The sequence below is a fragment of the Ranitomeya variabilis genome, chromosome 2 (assembly GCF_051348905.1).
Source record: "Ranitomeya variabilis isolate aRanVar5 chromosome 2, aRanVar5.hap1, whole genome shotgun sequence".
Taxonomy (NCBI): Eukaryota; Metazoa; Chordata; class Amphibia; order Anura; family Dendrobatidae; genus Ranitomeya; species Ranitomeya variabilis.
This window is the reverse complement of record NC_135233.1, coordinates 155,909,388-155,929,603: the sequence shown is the minus strand read 5'-3', so window position 1 is coordinate 155,929,603 and position 20,216 is coordinate 155,909,388. Positions and strand designations below refer to the sequence as shown.

The 20,216-nt window shown below is 37.4% G+C and overlaps 1 protein-coding gene across 5 annotated transcripts in view; it reads right to left on the bottom strand.

Moving 5' to 3' along the window:
• Positions 1–4,226: 4,226 nt before the first annotated feature.
• ADGRG6 (adhesion G protein-coupled receptor G6) overlaps positions 4,227–20,216 on the bottom strand; it is a 212,109-nt gene continuing 196,119 nt past the window's right edge. For 4 of the 5 annotated variants that reach the window (XM_077283103.1, XM_077283105.1, XM_077283107.1 and 1 more), the window contains 5 exons: positions 15,448–15,553; positions 14,945–15,228; positions 14,475–14,576; positions 14,189–14,347; positions 4,227–5,428 (listed from right to left, as the gene is read on the bottom strand). In XM_077283103.1, coding sequence (XP_077139218.1) covers positions 5,250–5,428; positions 14,189–14,347; positions 14,475–14,576; positions 14,945–15,228; positions 15,448–15,553 — 830 coding nt within the window. In that variant the 3' untranslated portion in view covers positions 4,227–5,249. Of the gene's footprint in view, positions 5,429–8,061; positions 8,109–14,188; positions 14,348–14,474; positions 14,577–14,944; positions 15,229–15,447; positions 15,554–20,216 lie in introns of all 5 variants that reach the window. The other variant, XM_077283104.1, reaches the window with a different exon arrangement.

Below are 20,216 nucleotides of genomic sequence, written 5' to 3'. Positions count from 1 at the left end.
GTCCTGCAGATCCTATGGCACGCTGGGAGTTATAGTTCACCACAGGAGTGGCAAAGTGCTTTTTTGTGTGTTCTAGTGACTATCCTTTTAATTAATCCTTAGTTGTTCAGGCTGTGCAGCCAGCCACACTGTGGTGAGGTAAAGAAGAGCTGGAGCATCCTATGACCACACAGAGCCCTCCCTCTTGTTGTCTCATCACAGGTCATAAGAGGAAGCTAACAGATTCTAGTGGGGAGTCTGAAGGACCTGTGATGACGACATGAAGAGGGAGGGCTCTGTGCTGTCATGTGATGCTCCAGTCCACCCCCTTCATGACCTCACACAGGTCCTTATGCCACAGCACTCAGCATCCCGCACAGCCCAGGCAGGGGCTGTGCTGTCAGGTATGCAGCAATCTTGTCTCCTCTGGCACCCTGCTGCTGCTGCCTCCTCCACTGGACACGCAATCTCCCCAGCGGCTGCAGGAATCCGGTGCTGCTGAAACCATGTGTGTCCGCTGTTTAAGTGAAGGATTATTCATTTGCTGCTCCCCGATCCCTGCTCTGCACTGACAAGTGGGCGGGGAAGAGGCTAATGAATATTCACCTAATTTTAAATATCGGGACCACTTGGTTTCCCCAGTGCTGAATTCCTGCAGCGGGGACATTTTCCTGCCTCCTATGAGTGGGATCCCAGTGCAATCCCACTCACCGTTGCCCCCTCCCCACATATTACATCCGTACCATAAGATGCACCCCACATTTCCTCCCAAGTTTGGAGGAAAAAAAGTGCGTCCCATGGTCGGAAAAATACGGTATTTATGGACATAAAACAGACTTTAAAAAATGCAATTAGGATAATCAATTTGTTGCAAAAAAAAAAGAGTACAAAACACACAAAACTAAACATAAAAAGCGCATAGGCAATAATTAATAGGGCCTTGGCATCTATCATGAAATGTATCCTGCGGTACTCTCATTTTCGATGTCCTGCTCCTATAAAGGAGAAGAACAACATAAATGAAGAATATAGATGTGAGGACAGCTTAAAACAGGTATTTAATGAGACTTTTATCAGAGATGGACATTTGCAATAAAAGTCACTTAGGTATTTGAAAACTACATCAAAAAATGATTGCTTGCTTACATTTTTGAAAAATAAAAGCCGCTAGAGAAATATTCATATTTGTGTATTTATTTCAAAATATGACAATTTTCAGTTTAGAACAAGCTATACATCACATCATCTAAATGACGGAAAGCTTCACACAGTAATGGCATTTCATACAGTGAAAGGAGCATGTGGCGCAGTACAAGGCACTTTCTCTTCATAACCTTACCGAAGACCACACTCCGTTCTTTATCACAACAAGACAAGAATATGCAGAAGCTTATCAAAACAAACATCAAATGACACATTCAAACAAATCAATAAATAAATATATACATAGGAGGCGACATTAGCCACAGGACGCTGAGGCTAACATAAAACAGTATAGCAATGACTAAGGAATAAGTATACTGTACAGTGAGAAATGAATACACTTCAGTGTGAGAGCTGAAAACTGACTGGCTACTACTAATCGTGACACTATTAAAAGTAACAGGCATTAATAGATTAATAGTCTACTACATGGTAGTAAAAAGGAAACAAAACACTATAAAAATAAAGCAACATATACAGGTATGGTTGACCATTTACTGTGATTTCACTGTTCCCTTTTCATATTAAGTATCTCCATATTCTCTTGAAATATGACTATTAAGTACGCATATCTGGTTGATGACAGAAAACGGATATGGTCAGCAGTTAGATATTTAACATTATTTGTTTAGAGAATTTTTATATACTTTTTTTTGCCCATACATCAAAGTGTTTCTGCCAGTTTTATGGCGTAAAACACATTAAAAAGTTACAATCTTTTTGACCTTGCTCATAAATTTTGCATAAATTTTGCAAATTTTAACACCAGTCCCAGCCAGCCCTGTGAAAGTGGGTAGAACATGGGTGTGTTGTCTCGCCTGGCCAATTCATGACAAGTTATATAACTCCCACCAATAATGTTACTCCAGTCCCTGAATGGAGTAACAGTTTTGGTGGGGCACACGAAGGTGCATGAGAATAACAAGAATTCTTGGTACAACTGATGAACACATTAAATCACAGCAAAACTCTTCCCAGTTACTAAACAGTTATAACGTCTCTTCAACAGACATTTATCGCAATTAGAAATATACTTATTTTCCACAAAATTGGTCTGAGACAGTACATAAAAAATGAGTGATGTGAAGAAATAAACTGGTTTCCTTGACTGCATGTCATTAAAAATAATTTTTTATATAAAATATACATAAAGTCACATTACAAGCATAGACGCTGCTTAAAGATGAAACAGTATAGTTTCCATTCAATAAATTAATAGTACACATGAAATTAAGCAGGTTTATAATATATCTTATCACTTATCAGAGAAATCTGCGCTCTGTGAAGATAAATTTTCCCATTACTAAGGTCAGAAATGACTAATGCTGCTAATAAAATTCTATTGAAATGGAAGGGGGAAGGAGGAGTAACAGGCAAACATAGCTGCAAGTTCTCCTAAAACAACAGTTACAGTTGTCCAGTGTCCATAGGACATTATTGTTGCTTGTGATGTCTGACAGCACCTGTCTTGTTTTTTTCTAGGATATTTGTTGCTGATTTATAAGGGCGCTATGGGGTTGGTCTAGGTTTTGCTCACTCCTTCCTGAGAGCCCTGGGCGGGAAGTCAGCTATTTAAACCCCTGAAGGTCTGATCCACTGCCAGTCAATAATTCTGTTATCCTGGTATATACCTCTGTCTGTGCTCCTGTATTTTGTCCAGATTATTCCTGTTCTTTTAGGTTGATATGAGATTTTACTACTTGTTTTATGATTCTGTTATTAACATGACCTCCTGGATCTGACCCGGCTACCTGACTATCCTTCTTGCCAGCTTGTGCCATTAAAAACAGTTGACTCTATGGCCCTAGTCTGTGTAAGTCCAGATCCCTGTACAGTAATTAAAGGGTGAAGGCCAGGGCAACCCCTGGGTTCTGAGAAAGGAGTAGCTTGTGCCAAGCTTGTTCGTGGTAGTCATTTCAAAGCTGAAAATTGAAAGAGTGCACGCATGACAATTGTGAGCACCATCACTTCTTATCTCTGTATGAGGACATCTATGTTCATTCAAGAATTTTGAGAATGAAAGATCAGTCCAAGACGATAAAGAAGTAGATTTCTCTAATAAGTTTAAATTTTTTGTATTTTTCAAATGTACTTTTGATTTATATGGTGGGGGGATAAAATGCCGGTCACTCTTTATGGGTGTAGTCTCAATAACTATATCCCCACATCACTTTTCCCGCTTCAGAAGCTAAGCTGTGGCTTGCCATATATTTCTCCTGCAGTAGCCACTAAAGAGGAAATACAGAATTATATTTCAGAAGTTGAAATGAAAGACTCACCATGTAATACATGGACAGGTCTAATCCACAAGGAGCAGTGCTTAGTAAAGCTCTAATCTGGCTATTATAGAAGGGTCTCAAGCATGTTACCATTTCTTTGACATTTGCTATGTCATAATATAGGGCATTTTGGAATGGAATATCTTCATGGGACAAGAATAATACATGCTTATTGAGTTACCATGTAACTGTATGAACACCATAAAATACAGAAAAAAATCTTCCTTTCAATTAAAATTAGTGCCTTAGTGATCTGAGTTCCCAATTAGGTAAAGCCAATGTGTCTGTCATTGCTTAAAAGCTCCATAAATCTTGTAATACAAATTGTGAGATCAAATGGTTACATTTATGTTTAAATGTATAATCTCACAATCTAAAAGAAAAAACAATGTTATTGCCAAATAAATCTCTTATTTTCTTTTCAAAATTATCACTTCAGTTTAAAAAATAATAGTTAACATTGGATAAAAACTTAGCTAAGAGAGAAAACATACTACATGCTTTCCTTTGCATCATGTAGCTAGAAAAGTGCATAAGAAACATAAAAACTGCTTAACCACATAGCTCTTCACAGTTAGGTAACGTAGAAATATATAAATAAATAAAAGAAGAAGAAAAAAAATACTTGAGAATATCTGAAAAAATCCGAGCCCATGAAGAGCATATGATCTGTGTAAAGGTGAAACGAGTCCAAGCACATAAGATGCACTTTTCAATAGTAATATGAAAACTTCCATATATATATATATATATATATATATATATATATATATATATATATATATATATATAATTTCATTAGTGTTCAAAAGCATCGTTTTTGACAGTATAGAGTTAAATGTATAGAATTTGGCTTTAAACATTTTTGTTCTGTAGTTACACCATTTGCATAAAGATTTTTACTTCTGCACTCTATTGTGAAACATAAAAAAATAACAATTTCCATTCTGTGTTAGTAGAAAAAATAGGAATCGACCCCGAAATTAGAAAATAAGTACTATTCCTAAAATTCTGTATTTTTTACGTAATTACTGTAAAAAATTATGGAATGATTTTAATCATACAAAGTGGACATGAGTGTGGACATATAGGTATGAAGGGTTTCAGAACAGGAAATAGTAACAGGTGGCTCCTTTGGCAATTGGATCATTGAACTGATATCACAACAAGGCAAGTTGACCAGTTAAACAACAATGGGACAGATACTTATATGCATCAATGCTCTGCAGAAAAATCCCTTGCTACACCCTTCAGAAGACACGTTTTGGCTCAGGATCTTTTGGTTAAGGACTAAGATATGAGTATTTGTTAAGTTAATCATCACATAGACCCTTTGGGTGTCCAGTTTCTTTACAGCAGCTGAACCAATGTGAACTGTATTTTATCCTTAGGGTTAGAACTTGGTGATCTGGCATGATGATGTTCTATAGAAGTTTTCGTGAGGATGACAATAGCCCTTGACTTTGTCAATAGCATGATAAATTGGAATAATTGATGTCTGTTCACCATCCACTTGGTTAAATCAGCCCAAAATCTGTCTTTGGCTTTTGTGCTTTCTTCACTTTGGGACTTTCAAAAGGATGCTTTATGATTGTAAAATGCAATAATTTTACAGGTTCTTGAAGCCAGTGTATAGAAAATAAAAAAATGGAGACAATTCCCATTAATCAGTTGATGCTTTCATAGGTGTGACTTTTGTTAAAGATTACTTTACATAAATTCCCTTTGAGTGTTTGTTTTCGTTATAGCTGATGAACCAAAGAAAACTGCTGCATTTTATCCCTAGGATTAGAACTTGGTGCTATGGCTGAATGAGTCTGACATGATGATATTTTTATAGAAGTTGTCCGAGTGAGGATGACAATAACCCTTAACTTTGTCAATAACATGATGAACAGGAAGAATTGATGTCTGTTCACCGTCCACTGGTGTAAACTTGACTGAGGGTCTCTCCCCAAAAATGTAACCTGCAAAGCAAAAAATAGTCATCAACAACTGAGCTTTAAAGTTTAGGACAATTTTCAGAATTGACTGGAAAAAAGTGCAATTACTATAGATAAAATATTTTTTATACTAGATTTTTCAAGATTAAATATTAGCAATTTGAGATTGAAATATCTGAGAAAAAGCTCTAGATAACAGGCTTATGGATATACAAATAGAAATATATTTTGTTTTCTATCTCAAATACTGTGTTATGGGTCTACAAAACATAATGTTCATTTCAATAGTGTAGCTCTTCCATGCGTAATATTTGCTAATTTCTAGTATAAATTTCCATTCACCTCATTTTCTACATTCTATTAACATGATCATAGACGATTCTTTTAATTGGGCAGTTTAGATGACTGTCTTTTGACTCAGACCAAGTGTCCAAGAGAAAAAAATTGCAGCATGCACCAGCCCAATATGGAAATTAGATCAGACTTGCCCATTAAACTCAGTGGGTGCATTAAAAAACAAATGCTATACAGACACCATTCATTTGACATTTTTTATAGACCCATTGCAATTATTTAAAGAGATTTTATGGACACAGAAAAGATCTAGCATTTCAAAACTCTCCTATTACCTTTATATTTATTTTTTTAGTTCCCATTCAGCCCCTTGTATGAATACTTATGCTCTGTTATTGTTTTCATTTTGTACTTCCTGCCAGTTTTCCCTTTGTGCTTCTAAACTACATTTCCCAACAGTCAAAGCTGTATCTGCCCCACAGCTCTCTCCCTCCCACTCTCAGCACCCAGTCACTCCAATTCCAAAGCACCATCCTGAGACTCCTAAACAGTCTCAGACAGAACTTTACTATTATCCTGTTTACTAGTATGAATCTGTGGAGGCTGCACTACATCTGTGGCTTAGATTCTTTCTCCCTTACATATCCTCGGTAAATCACAACAGACTTAGGAACACTAGCCATGTTCCCCCTTGTGACATCATCATTCAAAGCACATAGCTGAAAGTTGCTTGCTGCTTTCTTCAGACTGTCTGGGCTTGACAAACAGGCTATGTTCTGATCAAAGCTCAAACAGAACATTGCTTTGAAAAAATCTTTGTGTTGGACAACTCCTTTAATGACCAGGCAGTAAACATATAGTACATACCTAAGCGTGGTTATTGACATCTTTTAACTACAATAAATTTGAAACCCGCCCCTATATGCACAGGATGACTGTTCAAACCAAATACAGGTATTTGGATCAACTTGTCAGCACCATTCATTTAAATGCACCTCCCGTCTGATGGTTTTCCCTCTCTCCATCCCTACCCTCTTCCTTGACAGCTCTGGCTTCATACATGGAAAACTAGAAGGTGGGAAAGTGCACTTAAGTAGCTGGCACCTTTATTCTGTGCTAACAGACTCCCTTTAATTATGTCCTAGTCACAATAATACTTTTACAATATATATAAGATAAAAGAGTATTAACATAACTGACATAAGACAATGAATAAGAATCAGGTTGATAATCAATATGCAAATATTCATGAAATCATGTTATAAGCAATTATTATAAAATACATTTCATATTCATCAATATTGCATTCGGTTAGACATCCAAGCAGATGACCATGCTGCTGTAATTGAGAGGAAAGAGAGATATCCAGAAAACATTCCCAAGAGCCATCACAGATCCTATCCACAGTTTGCGGTAATAAGCAAGATTTTGAAAGCCCTTTAGATTCAAAAGGTCTAGAAAATGAAGAGTTGTTGTTCTAGAAGAAAGTGACTTCACTGTATGTACCCTTCCGGTCTAATCTTTGAAGACTTGTGTTTAAATTTATGGATGCAGTATATTACTTCACAAATGTGTCCCCCAAAATAGAAAATGTTTTAATTTTTTCAGACCCCAAATCTCTGTTTCCTACATTTTGACTCTCGTAAACCCTTAAAGACTCAACCTGGTTTGAGCCTCTATCATTTCTTTTTGTAATATAATTATTTTTTAAGTTTAAAAAAAATGTTTTTGTGGCTTTATTTTAGAAGGGAGACTGTTTATATTGTGATGGGATGTCAGAGGCAACCAAATATACTGTATGCACCTGACAGCTCGAGGACAACTAAGCATAAGCATATGGACTTACAATAAGAATTCTGCAATATGCAGCTTTTAAGTCTAAGTTAATCCTTTCATAACTCTTAAACAAGATTGAAAATTTGCTAGTTTTAGATAAATTGTTTTATCTGCAAAGTGGAATGGAGACAAGAATATTTTGCTGAGCATTAGTTTTACTATGTTTGCTTGCGAATTAAGGCATTGATAATTAAAATTGTATTTTATAAAGAAAAGCAGTCGCAATGTAAAATGCATCAGCTATATTCATGGATTGAGTTGATACATGCATTTAATGAGAATGTATAAATAGCAAATGCGCAAATTGAAATATTATTTTCACCAACAATTAAGCCACAAAGGAAGGAAAAAGCCATAAGAAAATTTAGGAAATTCAGAGATGAGCATCAATGTCCTAAAATGAAGCAATGGAATGATGAGCAATTCTGATTAGAGAATGGTCCTTTCCATTGTATGACTACATGCAAGAGTACCCATCCCAGCTCTTGATAGATCATGCACCCAACCAACCTTACAGGAGAAATTACCTGGATGTTTCCACCTCTGGTTAAGGGATGCTCTTAGAAGCCATTATCTATGCCATAAACATGGAATTTACCAGTCAATTTAGTAACAAACAGGTTAGTGAAAACCACAAGTTGTAACACAAAACATTAAATGTACACAGTCAAATCCCTACTGTAGTACTGTACAAGTAACACTTTTACAATTAGGTCCAGAAATTTTTGGATACAAATCTGGCATTTTAGCTGTTTACTAATGATGAGCGAATAACACTGTTGCTCTTGTCTCCCCGAGCATGCTTCGGTGATCTCCGAGTATTTATTAGTGCTCGGAGATTTAGTTTTCATTGCCTCAGCTGCATGATTTACAGCTGCTGGACAGCCTGAATACATGTGGGAATTCCCTTACAAACAGGCCTTCCTCACATGTATTCAGCCTTTCTAGCAGCCGTAAATCATGCAGCTGAGGGAAGAAAACGAAGTCTCCGAGCACTAACAAATACTCGGAGATCACCCGAGCAACAATGCTATTCAATCATCACTAATGTTTACCAAAACATATTCAAGATACAGTTATATAATCAATATGGGCTTTAAATGCAGACGCTCAGCTTTAATTTGAGGGTATTCACATCCTAGTTGGAGTAAGGGTTTAGGAATTACAACTCTTTAATATGTAGCTGCATCTTGTTAAAGGGATCAACATTAAGTAGACAATTATCTAAAAAACTCTTTAATGGTCTGTATAGGCTATTTCATCCTTAGTCTATTATAAATTAAGTAGCTAAAAGGTCTGGAGATGATTCCTGATGTTTTATTTGCATTCAGAAACTGTTGCTGTGAACCTATAAAATGCAGTCTCTAGTGGAGAAAAACAAACCATCATTAGGCTGAACAAAAAGATGAAATTCATCAGACAGATAGCAAAAATGTTAGGAGTGGCCAAATCAATGTACCAGTTTGGTACATTTTTCAAATAGAGAGCACTAGTGAACTTGGAACTCAAAAAAGGCCTGGATGTCCACAAACAACAAAATTAGTAGATGATCGCAGAATCTTATCCATGGTGAGAAAAACCTCTTCACAACATCCAACCAAGCGAAGAGCACTCTCCCCCAAGTATGTGATTCAGTTTCAAAGTCTACCATAAAGAGAAGACTTCATAAGAGCAAATACAAAGGAATTGCCGCTAAGTGCAAACCATTATTTAACTTTAAAAATAGAAATGTGGATTAGACTTTGCCAAAACATCTAAAGAAGCAGGCCCAGTTCTGGAAAAGCCTCCTTTGGACAGATGAAACTGAGATCAACCTGTGCCAGAATAATGGGAAGAAGAAAATATGGAGGCTTGGTACGGCTCATGATTCAACGCACACCGCATCATCTGTAAAACATAGTTGAGGAAATGTGATTAAATGGGCATGCATGACTTCCAATGGCAGTGGTCACTAGTGTTTATTGATGTGACTGAAGGAAAAAACAGCTGGATGAATTCTGAAGTGTATAGGGCTATACTTTCTGCGCAGATTCAACCAAATGGAGGAAGGTTGATGGGATGGCACTTCACATTACAGTTGGTCAATGATCCAAAACATACTGAAAAAACAATCCAGGAGTGTTTAAAGGCAAAAAAGTGCAATATTCTGCATTGGCTGAGTCAATCTCAACTCCATTGAGCCTGTATTCCACATGCTTAAGACAAAACTTAAGGCAGAAAGACCCACAAAGAAGCAACAACTGAAGTCAGCTGCAGTAAAGGTCCGGCAAAGCATCACAAAGGAATACACCCAGTGTTTGGTGACGTCTGTGATGTCTCAGGCAGTAATTGCCTGCAAAAGATTCTCTAAAAAGTATAAAAAATTTAAATTTTATTCATGGTAAAGTTAGTTTGTCTAATTACTTTTGAGCCCCTGAAAGGAGGAGACTTTTCAGAAAAATGGTTGCCATTCCTAAAAGTTTCACAGGATATTTTCATTCAACTCTTTTAATTAAACCTGAAATTCTCCACTTCAATTGCATCTTGGTTGCTACATTTCAAATAAAAAACAGTGTCATGCAGAGTGCAAATCGTGACGATTCAATCACTGTCCAAATATTTCTGGAACTAACTGTATGTGCTGAGACTAACTGTAATTTTAAGTAAATGTAATAAACTAAAGCTTTGTCAAATCTTTTAATTTATTACTTAAATTAATATTTTTAATTTATTAGTTAAATTAAACTTTCAACTTTAGTCTTTTTGCTCTAGAAGTTAAAAAAATGGGCCAATAGGAGATATAGAGTGGACCAGAGCGCACAGGGTGATGTCTTATAAAAAAAAAATAGCTCCAGGTAATCTGCTCACCTGAGTGAGTTGTGTAGGCACAATCCCTGAGAAAGCTCAATAATGGTTGTTGCTGCCTCATGGATGAAAATAAACTTCAGGAGGAGGCTTGTAGGTAAAGACAATTCACAGTTTGGGCTGCACTAACTAAAATGAAGATCCTTGATCCAATAATATAAAGAAGCGAAACTCTGAATTGTCTTTACTTTTAAAAAATTGTAAAAGAAGGAACATTTTCCTGCTAATTCCCTATTCAATTCTCACCATTGCTCTTTGCTTACTTGGCTGTAGTCATGACTTTACATTGACATGTGACTGCTACAGCTTATCACTGACGTAAGCAATCACACCATTAAGGTGTTAACGGTGTTTCAAAACTGTAGCTAAGTAATAAAAAAACTGCTGCATTGCATTGGAATAGTGACATTGGTAAATCATGCCTTTTCTTCATATTTTATTTCATTACTAGTGATGAGCGAATAGCATTGTTGCTCGGGTGATCTCAGAGTATTTGTTAGTGCTCAGAGATTTAGTTTTCATTGCCTCAGCTGCATGATTTACGGCTGCTGGACAGCCTGAATAAATGTGGGAATTCCCTAACAAACAGGCATTCCTCACATGTATTCAGCCTGCAGCTGCAGTGAAGAAAACTAAATCTCCGAGCACTAACAAATACTCAGAGATCACCCGAGCGTGCTTGGGAAAATCCGAACAACGAGTATACTCGCTCATCACTATTCATTAAGCTATGTTGGTTCATTTTTAATGTATTTCTAGCAACCCCTTTAAGTGGATGACTCTGTAGTACCAGACTCATCCTGTGATTGAACTCATATTTTTTCTAGTCTAATAAAATCCTTTTAATCATCCTCTAAGCTTGTTTATGGAAGACTAGACCTCAAATCTCAAGTATTATTGGCATTATGTTATGAAGCTTTTATGATTTTCCTCTAATAGCTCTATAAGGTCCTGGTTACTGATGTAAATGATGAGAGGCATTATGCTGAATAAAGTGATATCTGCTTTTCCCAAATGCACTATATCTACAGAACAACCCAGCTAAATAGGTGGTGCCAGCAAGCAATGACAATATTGTCGCTGAATGAATCATTTAACTTAAAGATGTTGTCCTCTACTATTTGATTGATGACCTATCTTTAGGAGTGTTAGGCTGGGGTGCTAGGTGTCAAACCCTGGATGATCAGACATTGATGATCTATTGTACAGTCATCAATAAAAAAGTAGTAGAAAACCTCTTTAATGGTTAGCCCATTAGATGCTGCATTCAATAGCAACCGTGGCATTTAATGTTACCTAGAGGGAAGGGGCTCTAGGTAACCACTCTAGGTAACCACTATGTGACCTCTGTCACTTCATCAGTGATTGATTTTGTCATTCATACCACTAGGGGCCTAGGAAGGAGGCGGAATCAGTTACTTGTTGATGGATTACATATAACTAATAATACAATGCAATTGCAATACAGAGTTTTGCAGTATGATATTTAAGAAATCATAACAATATGAATAAATTTAAATTTAAAAAAATCTTTAAAAAACAGTAATAGAGTAAAATATTGTAAAACTATTTTTTTTTTCCAGTGAGAATCCTCATGTTGCACAAAATTAATGATGTGGACAAAAACACAGATACAGGTGCTTCTCACAAAATTAGAATATCATCAAAAAGTTAATTTATTTCAGTTCTGCAATACAAAAAGTGAAACTCATAGATTATCTAGAGTCATTACAAACAGATCTGTTTCAAGTGTTAATTTCTGTTAATGTTAATGATTATGACTTACAGCCAATGAAAACCCAAAAGTCATTATCTCAGTAAATTAGAATACTTTATAACACCAACTTGAAAAATGATTTTAAAATCCAAAATGTTGGCCTACTGAAATGTATGTTAAGTAAATGCACTCAATACTTGGTCGGGGCTCCTTTTGCATCAATTACTGCATCAATGAGGCGTGGCATTGAGGCGATCAGCCTGTGGCACTGCTGAGGTGTTATGGAAGCCCAGGTTGCTTTAATAGCAGCCTTCAGCTTATCTGCATTGCTGGGTATGGCTTTAATAGGAGCCTTCAGCTTATCTGCATTGTTGGGTATGGGGTCTCATCTTCCTCTTGACAATACCCCATAGATTCTCTATAGGGTTAAGGTCAGGCGAGTTTGCTGGAAAATCAAGCACATTGATACTGTTGTTTTTAAACCAGGTATTGGTACTTTTTGCAGTATGGACAGGTGTCAAGTCCTGCTGGAGAATTAAATTTCTATCTCCATGAAGTGCTCTAAAATTTCCTGGTAGGTGGCTGTGCTTACTTTGGTCTTGATAAAACACAGTAGACCTACACCAGCAGATGACATAGCTCCCGAAACCATCACTGATTGTGAAAACTTCTCACTAGACCTCAAGCAGCTTGGATTGTGTGCCTCTCCACTCTTCCTCCAGACTCTGGGACCTTGATTTCCACATGAAATGCAAAATTTACTTTCATCTGAAAACAACACCCTGGACTACTAAGCAACAGTCCAGCTTTTTTTCTCCTTGGCCAAGGTAAGTCGCTTCAGGCATTGTCTATTGGTCATGAGTGGCTTGACAAAAGGAATGCAACACTTGTAGTCCATATCCTGCATACGTCTGTGTGTGGTGGCTCTTGAAGCAATGACTCCAGCAGCAGTCCACTCCTTGTGAATCTCCCCCAAATATTTGAATAGCCTTTTCTTAACAATCCTTCAAAGGCTGAGGTTATTCCAGTTGCTTGTGCACCTTTTTCTACCACACTTGTTCCTTCCACTCAACTTTCCATTAATGTGTTTGGATACAGCACTCTTTGAACAGCCAGCTTCTTTTATAATGACCTTTTGTGGCTTATCCTCCTTATGGAGTGTGTCAATGACTGCCTTCTGGACACCTGTCAAGTCAGCAGTCTTCCCCATGATTGTGGAGCCTACTGAAACAGACTAATGGATCTTTTTAAATACTTAGGAAGCCTTTGCAGGTGTTTTTTGTTATTTATTCTAATTTACTGAGATAATGACTTTTGGATTTTCATTAGCTGTAAGCCATAATCACCATTAACAGAAATAAACACTTGAAATATATCATTCTGTTTGTAATGACCCTATAAAATATATGAGTTTCACTTTTTGTAATGAAGAACTGAAATAAGTTAACTTTTTGATGATATTCTAATTTTGCGAGAAGCACTTGTATTTTGTATTACCACTTTAATAATAATGTGCATAATAAAGTGCAATTATTGTTAATATCACCGTGAACACCTAAAAAATGCCTGAAAATTCAGAATTATCCACCTAAAAATTAGCTAATCAATGAGTTATATGTACCTCAAAATACTGAAAAATATAACTTGTCATGGTCAAGTCTAAGTAAAACTAGGTTGACAGAAAGTAAAAAAAAAATCTTATGGCTTCCAGAACATGGCAACACAAAAAAAATTAAAATCATAATATAAGTCAAATAAATATGTTATTTGTAACATAGAATATACAGCTTAAAAATAAATAAAGCTAAAATGGTTGTTTTGCCTATCCTTCACCCCTCCTTCAAAAAAAGTTACTCAATTAATTGTAGGTACCAGTTGATGCTACCATTGTAAAATAGTTAACTTGATTTACATATAAGAGTTATGGCTGCAAAAAGAATACAATGAATTGCTAAGAAAAGACTCAGACTGGTGACATATTAGACCTTTGTCAATAGGCTACAATTTTTTTTCAGCATACGGTACATTTCCCTGATATATATGTACATATATATTGGAATAAAATGTCAACAACAAAAATGAATGAAACTCACCTGTGCTACTGTTCCTTTTATTAAAGAATGTATTCGAACTAGACTTTGATTTTGATGTCCAATATGTAGAATTTGAGCCTATGGAACTAGAAGAAAGTGACTTCCCCAGATTATCAGAGCTGACCTTCTTTGTGTTATTCGTGGCTGTTTTACTCCAATCTGAAAAGTAAAATTGTGCCTGACTGTTAGTTTACAACCTTAAATATTGGAAGAGTTTTCAAACTCCCCCCCCCATTGCTGGTAATGTTTTGTATAAAAACCCAACATACAATCCTTTTAACTTTACCTGAATTATCTGGTAGTCGAAGTTTTCCACAGCACAGATGCCTCCTCCATTGTTTCTGTACATTTTCTTTTAATGCACAGTGGAAAACAAAAATGAATAAACCTACAGAGAACAAATAGATTATTGAGAAGGAATTTACAAACAAAGGCACGCTAGAAAACGATGTGAGTCTGTCTAGTACAATCTCTTAGCTTGTAGTGTGAAGTCAGAAGATACAAAAATGTTTCTAAGGAAGGTTTACTATTTTTTGTTTATCTTAGAAAAAATATGGTTATGTCATATTTTACTATATATTTGGCATTTAGAAAAAATTCTTGTATTAATTACCTATTTCTAAATTCTAATAAACAGAACCTCTAATATTAATACACAAGAAAAGTATCCAAAAAGCACATAAGAAAATACAAAGCATAAAACACACAGGACAATGGTGAGGACAGGTTATAGTGCAACCATTTCATACACTGTACCTTGCAAAGAGTTGAATATGGTGAAAAGGTACATAAATGCTAGGGTAGCATTTCCCCAAGCAAAAAAAGCAAAACCCCATGTCATCCCCAGAAGGAATGTCAGGCTGACAACACTGCGCATGTTCCGTAAAACCTCTTCTCTAATACTGCGATTAGTCCTTTTCCCATTTCTTCCACAGATCTGTACCATCACCACGATGAACATGGCTATATTCATCAGGAACATCACTCCAAAATATGCAGCACAGGTCACATAAAAAACGATGTTGCTTTTTATCCAACAGCTGAAAGAAAACAATTGCCTGTGTAAATCAGCAGGTTGTGAAATGTGAGATTCACTTATGAGTCTTCAATCAAAACCATGTTGTCCACCAAAAAGTTAAGCCATTTATGTTCAAGAACAATTCTAGCATCAACAAGAAATGACCATAGCATTTTAGACTTAGGTGGAGAAAATAAATCTATGTGATTTGTCACAAAAATTAGTACTTTAACATACTTACAATGCATCACCATTTCCATCAGAATCCTGCCCATACATGCTTTTCCCATAGGCACTGTCTTTATGTGTACTTGCCAGAACAATTGCAACTACTATGGCAGGAACACCTATAATACAATATATCAAATTAATCTCTAATAAATAGAGAAACTGAATCATAGATAATCACATTGTATAAACAGTTCACAGCCTAATAATAATAATAATAATAATAATAATAATAATAAAACAGGAATGAGAAGGAAGAAAATGAAAGCTTTTCAAATCTGATTTTTTTTCCTCATGTAATTTGAAAAGAATACCAACAAATGACAAAGAAAGAAAAATTAAGGACCCCGATTCATCAAAACAATTTTGCCAAAATTCTGTCTTAAATCACTTTGCTGAAAAACTTTGCAGCTTTTAACATTTTCACGCTTTTTTCACAAAGCTCCATTGACCTGTGGCTCACCGCTAACTAGAAATTATATCCAGTCCCTTGGCGCACTTCCCCTATCAGATGCTACTGATTCATGAAGAGGAGTGTACCTTTCATGAATTAGGTGTCTCTGACTCCAACACACCACCTCAGCAAAACCGGCATGAACATCACCGGTCTTGATGAATTGATGTCTAAATTGGAGAAGATAGACCCAAAAAAAGAAAGATGAGTTAATTCTTAGAATCTTCATGCCTATGTCATTAAAATGATTATTTTTTAGCAAAGGAAGTGTCATCTGATTGCAAAATTCCCAGAAGAATAAATAGTTACTTTCACTTACATTAGTTGTTGCAATTAAGTAACTAAATTGTAGCCTTTATAATTTATTTTGCAGATATTCATTAATGTCTTTAATGCAAATGCTGGAATTTGATTCAGCTAAAAATTTAAATTTCTCTAATAAAATTGAAAATTTCAGGTTTCATTGGAATACAGAGTAAAGCCTTTCCAAATAACCTAATAACAAGGTCCACAAAGACCCTGTCAATCCACCGGGGCATCCAATTGTCTCTGGCATTGGAGGACTTTGCGATCCCATATGCAAGTTTTTTGAATAATATCTCAAACCACAGGTTGAAACTTTGTCCTCCTATGTCAGGGACACTACGGATGTGCTGAATTGTCTTGATGGCATCCACTTGGAGGAAGATATGCTCCTTGTAACTGCAGACATGGAGTCGTTGTATACATCTATTCGGCATCGGGACAGGCTGAGAGCTGCGCAATTCTATCTGGAATCTAGTAATCTTGAGGCGGACTTGAGGGGCCTAGTGTTGGTGTTGTTGTGGTTCATCCTGACTAAATAATAAAGTATAATGAGGAATGGGATGTATCTACTCAAAAATCATAAAAAACCCAATATTTATTAGAATTGTATATAAAATGCCACCAACCTGTGGCTACACCAAAGAAAAACCCACACACACAGTGAAAAAAACTAATGTTGAAGGCCAATGTATGTCCCTATAAAGATGTCTGTGCTGGTAACTACCTAGCTGTGGGGGTTGGCGCCTTAGGGGATGCGTTCTGGCGCCCCCACTCCTCGTCGTCTATCCCTATAATCCTATGAGGCCCTGCCGGTGGCTCCGGGTATCCCCTACCCACACAATGAATCTATTGGTGCCCCTAGAGACTAGACAGAGATCGACCTACAAATAGGGAGTACTAGGCCCCAACATTGTGAATTAAAACAATGAAAATACATGTAGTGGACTTATGATGGCACATAAATAAAATTGATTAGCCACAGCGGGCCGATGGTCGCCCAAACTGCTGTTAACAGCACCTGTTCATATATTGTGTAGATGCTGGCTTTTATAGACAGGCTAAATAATACGGTCAATTACCCCTCTCCCAGCCAGATAATGTCACACCAGGAACAGGCAAAGAATGGCGTACCCAAAAAGCAGATGATTTTATACAGCATACGCTGCTCCGACCATGCCTATACAGCGGTCCTTATTACTGCAATAATGATTAATAGAAAAAGTGGTTCGGGACCATAAATAATCTATTTACAGAGCGAGGGCTCAGCGTCCCACTCGCTTACCAAGCCACAATCAGCATAGATGTATTAAACATGATGGTCCTCTAAAGACAAAACACTTTGTATTTCAATAAATAATTTAAAGTGTCATTGTGCATATTATTGCTAGAGCCCGATATACCACAGCACAGACCCTTTTGTGCTTCAATCAATCATTTAAAGTGTCATTGTGCATATTATTGCTGGAGCCCGATATATCACAGCACAGGCACTTTTATGCTTCAATCAATTATTTAAAGTGCCATTGTGCATATTATTGCTGGAGCCCGATATATCACAGCACAACAGCTGAATCAGTCAATGTGGCTAATACTCATCGTTCCCTGAACGCAGTGCCATCTGCCACATCTCATATTCCGCCTCGACGCGTTTCGCCCCTTCGGCTTATCAGGAGGCCTGATAGTAGTGTCAAGTATCTCGTTGATGAAAGATGAGAATGAAAACTACGATGCATTACCTCAATTTATCCCTTCTGACGCCGGGTTTCCGCGCATACTAATACTTCCGGTTAATCAACCCGGATGTCATGCGCTGATACTTGTTGGTATAGAGGGATGAAGATGCCTTACGGCGCACGCGCCAAGTGGAGCGCATAAAAGCGCCGCAACGTCATAATACTTCCGGTCAAATAACCCGGAATTCGTGCGCTGATGCAAGTTAGAAATGCCTTACTGCGCATGCGCAAGGTGAAGCGCATATGTGCCGCGCAGCTTGCGTATCAATCCTAGTGGCCCAGACTATGTGGATACTGCGCCTGCGTAAAAGTTATTTGCAGGATGCATATAGCAATAATTAGATTCAGTCCTTCGCACAGTTTCCAGCAGCCAATAGGCAATATCTCGCAATCATACCTCTTAATAAGCCCACCTAAGATGTATAAACCTAAAACATGGTTATATTTAGATCCAATGCCTGATGTTCATCTATAATCAAAGGCAAAATACTTGGTATGCTTATTGTATAGCCAATCCCTATGTCTAAATGCAAAGATAAATAGGATAAACCAATGAATAAATAAATAAATGGGCGGCCAGTACATGTAGGTGGAATTGATTCATCTAGATCCTTTGCATCATGATAAGTTGCTCCCAAATTTATGTTCCTATAACCCGCATCTTCCATATAATTGAGGAATATTCAAAGATAGACATACCGATCTATGCAGATTACCCCCTGCGGGGGAGATATCTCAAGAACGGAACATGTTACCAATTTAATGCTTATGGTCCCAAATGCATTTATATTACATTAATCTCACTTTGTAAATTCATTTAGAGAAAATTAAATTTCATTTGTAGAAGAACAATCGCATACAGAGCAAAAAGAGGCTCACAGAAAACACGCATATGATTGTTGCTCATTCAGGCCTTTGGGGGCGACTGAGTCCATTCTGAATATCCACTCACATTCTCTCTGAAGTACCGTCCTATCGAAGTTGCCTCCTCTAGGACTTGGTTTGACCACCTCAATAATTGAAAAGTTTACATCCGTCGGGTTCTCTGGATGTTGTGATCTCATATGTCGAGCCAGGGGGGTATCTCTATTGTGTCTTATATCCCCCAGATGCTCCCCGACTCTCCTGCGAAATTCTCTAACCGTCTTTCCTATATAGTCCTTAGGACAAGAGCAGGAGGCCAGGTACACCACCCCTGTTGACTTACAGTTAGAAAAGTCCCGCTGGAAGAACACTTTCCCGGTTGAGGAGCTCTTAAAGGATTTATTTGGTCTCATGAATTTACAAAATTGGCACCCACCACATCTAAAAAAGCCACATGTTTTCCTCTGTAACCAAGTGCCACTCAGTTTTGGTCGCATGTAGTGGCTGTGCACCAATGAATCCCTGAGTGACCTTCCTCTCCTAAAAGTGATGTCCGGATGGGTGCCCAGGAGGTCCATGAGATCTGGATCCATCCTGAGTATATCCCAGTGCTTCTGTATCACGTTTCTAACCTTTGTATGTTGGGAGTCAAACGTGCCTATAATCCTCATTTTATTAACCTCAGTCCTAGGTTCCTTTTTGTGTAGCAACTGTTGTCTATCCGAATTTGTGGCATTATTGTAGGCTGACTTCAGGATATGTGAGGAATAATTTTTCTCTCTAAATCTATTGAACATGTCTGCTGCCTGGCTATGGAACATTTTGGTGTCCGAGCAGTTCCTCCTCAGTCTTAGGAACTGGCCCTTCGGGATGCCTTTTTTAAGGGAAACAGGGTGGTGGCTATGCCAATTCAATAGGCCATTTGTGCTTGTTGGTTTACGATATATCCTTGTTGTAAGGCCCCCTTCTGATGTTTTAGTTATCATGACATCCAGAAAGGCCAGCTCCTCTTTCTGAATTTCTGAAGTGAACTTAAGACCAACCTTGTTTACATTAAGTTCCGCAATAAACCTGTTGAACTGGAGCTCAGTACCCACCCATATCACAAAGACGTCGTCGATGAATCTGAGCCACATGGCTATGCAGTCATTCCACCAATTTGTGTCTCTGCCAAAAACTGTGGTCTCTTCCCACCAGCCCAGGAACAAATTAGCATACGATGGGGCACATGGGCACCCCATCGCAGTGCCCCTGAGCTGGTGGTAGTGCCTGCCATCAAACTTGAATGAATTATGGGTGAGTATGAAATCAAGAAGATCTACTACAAAAGAATTATGTTCTCTACATGCTATTGACCTTTGCTGGAGGTAGTGATATATACTTTTTAGACCTTCCTTATGTGGTATGCTGCTATATAAGGCCTCC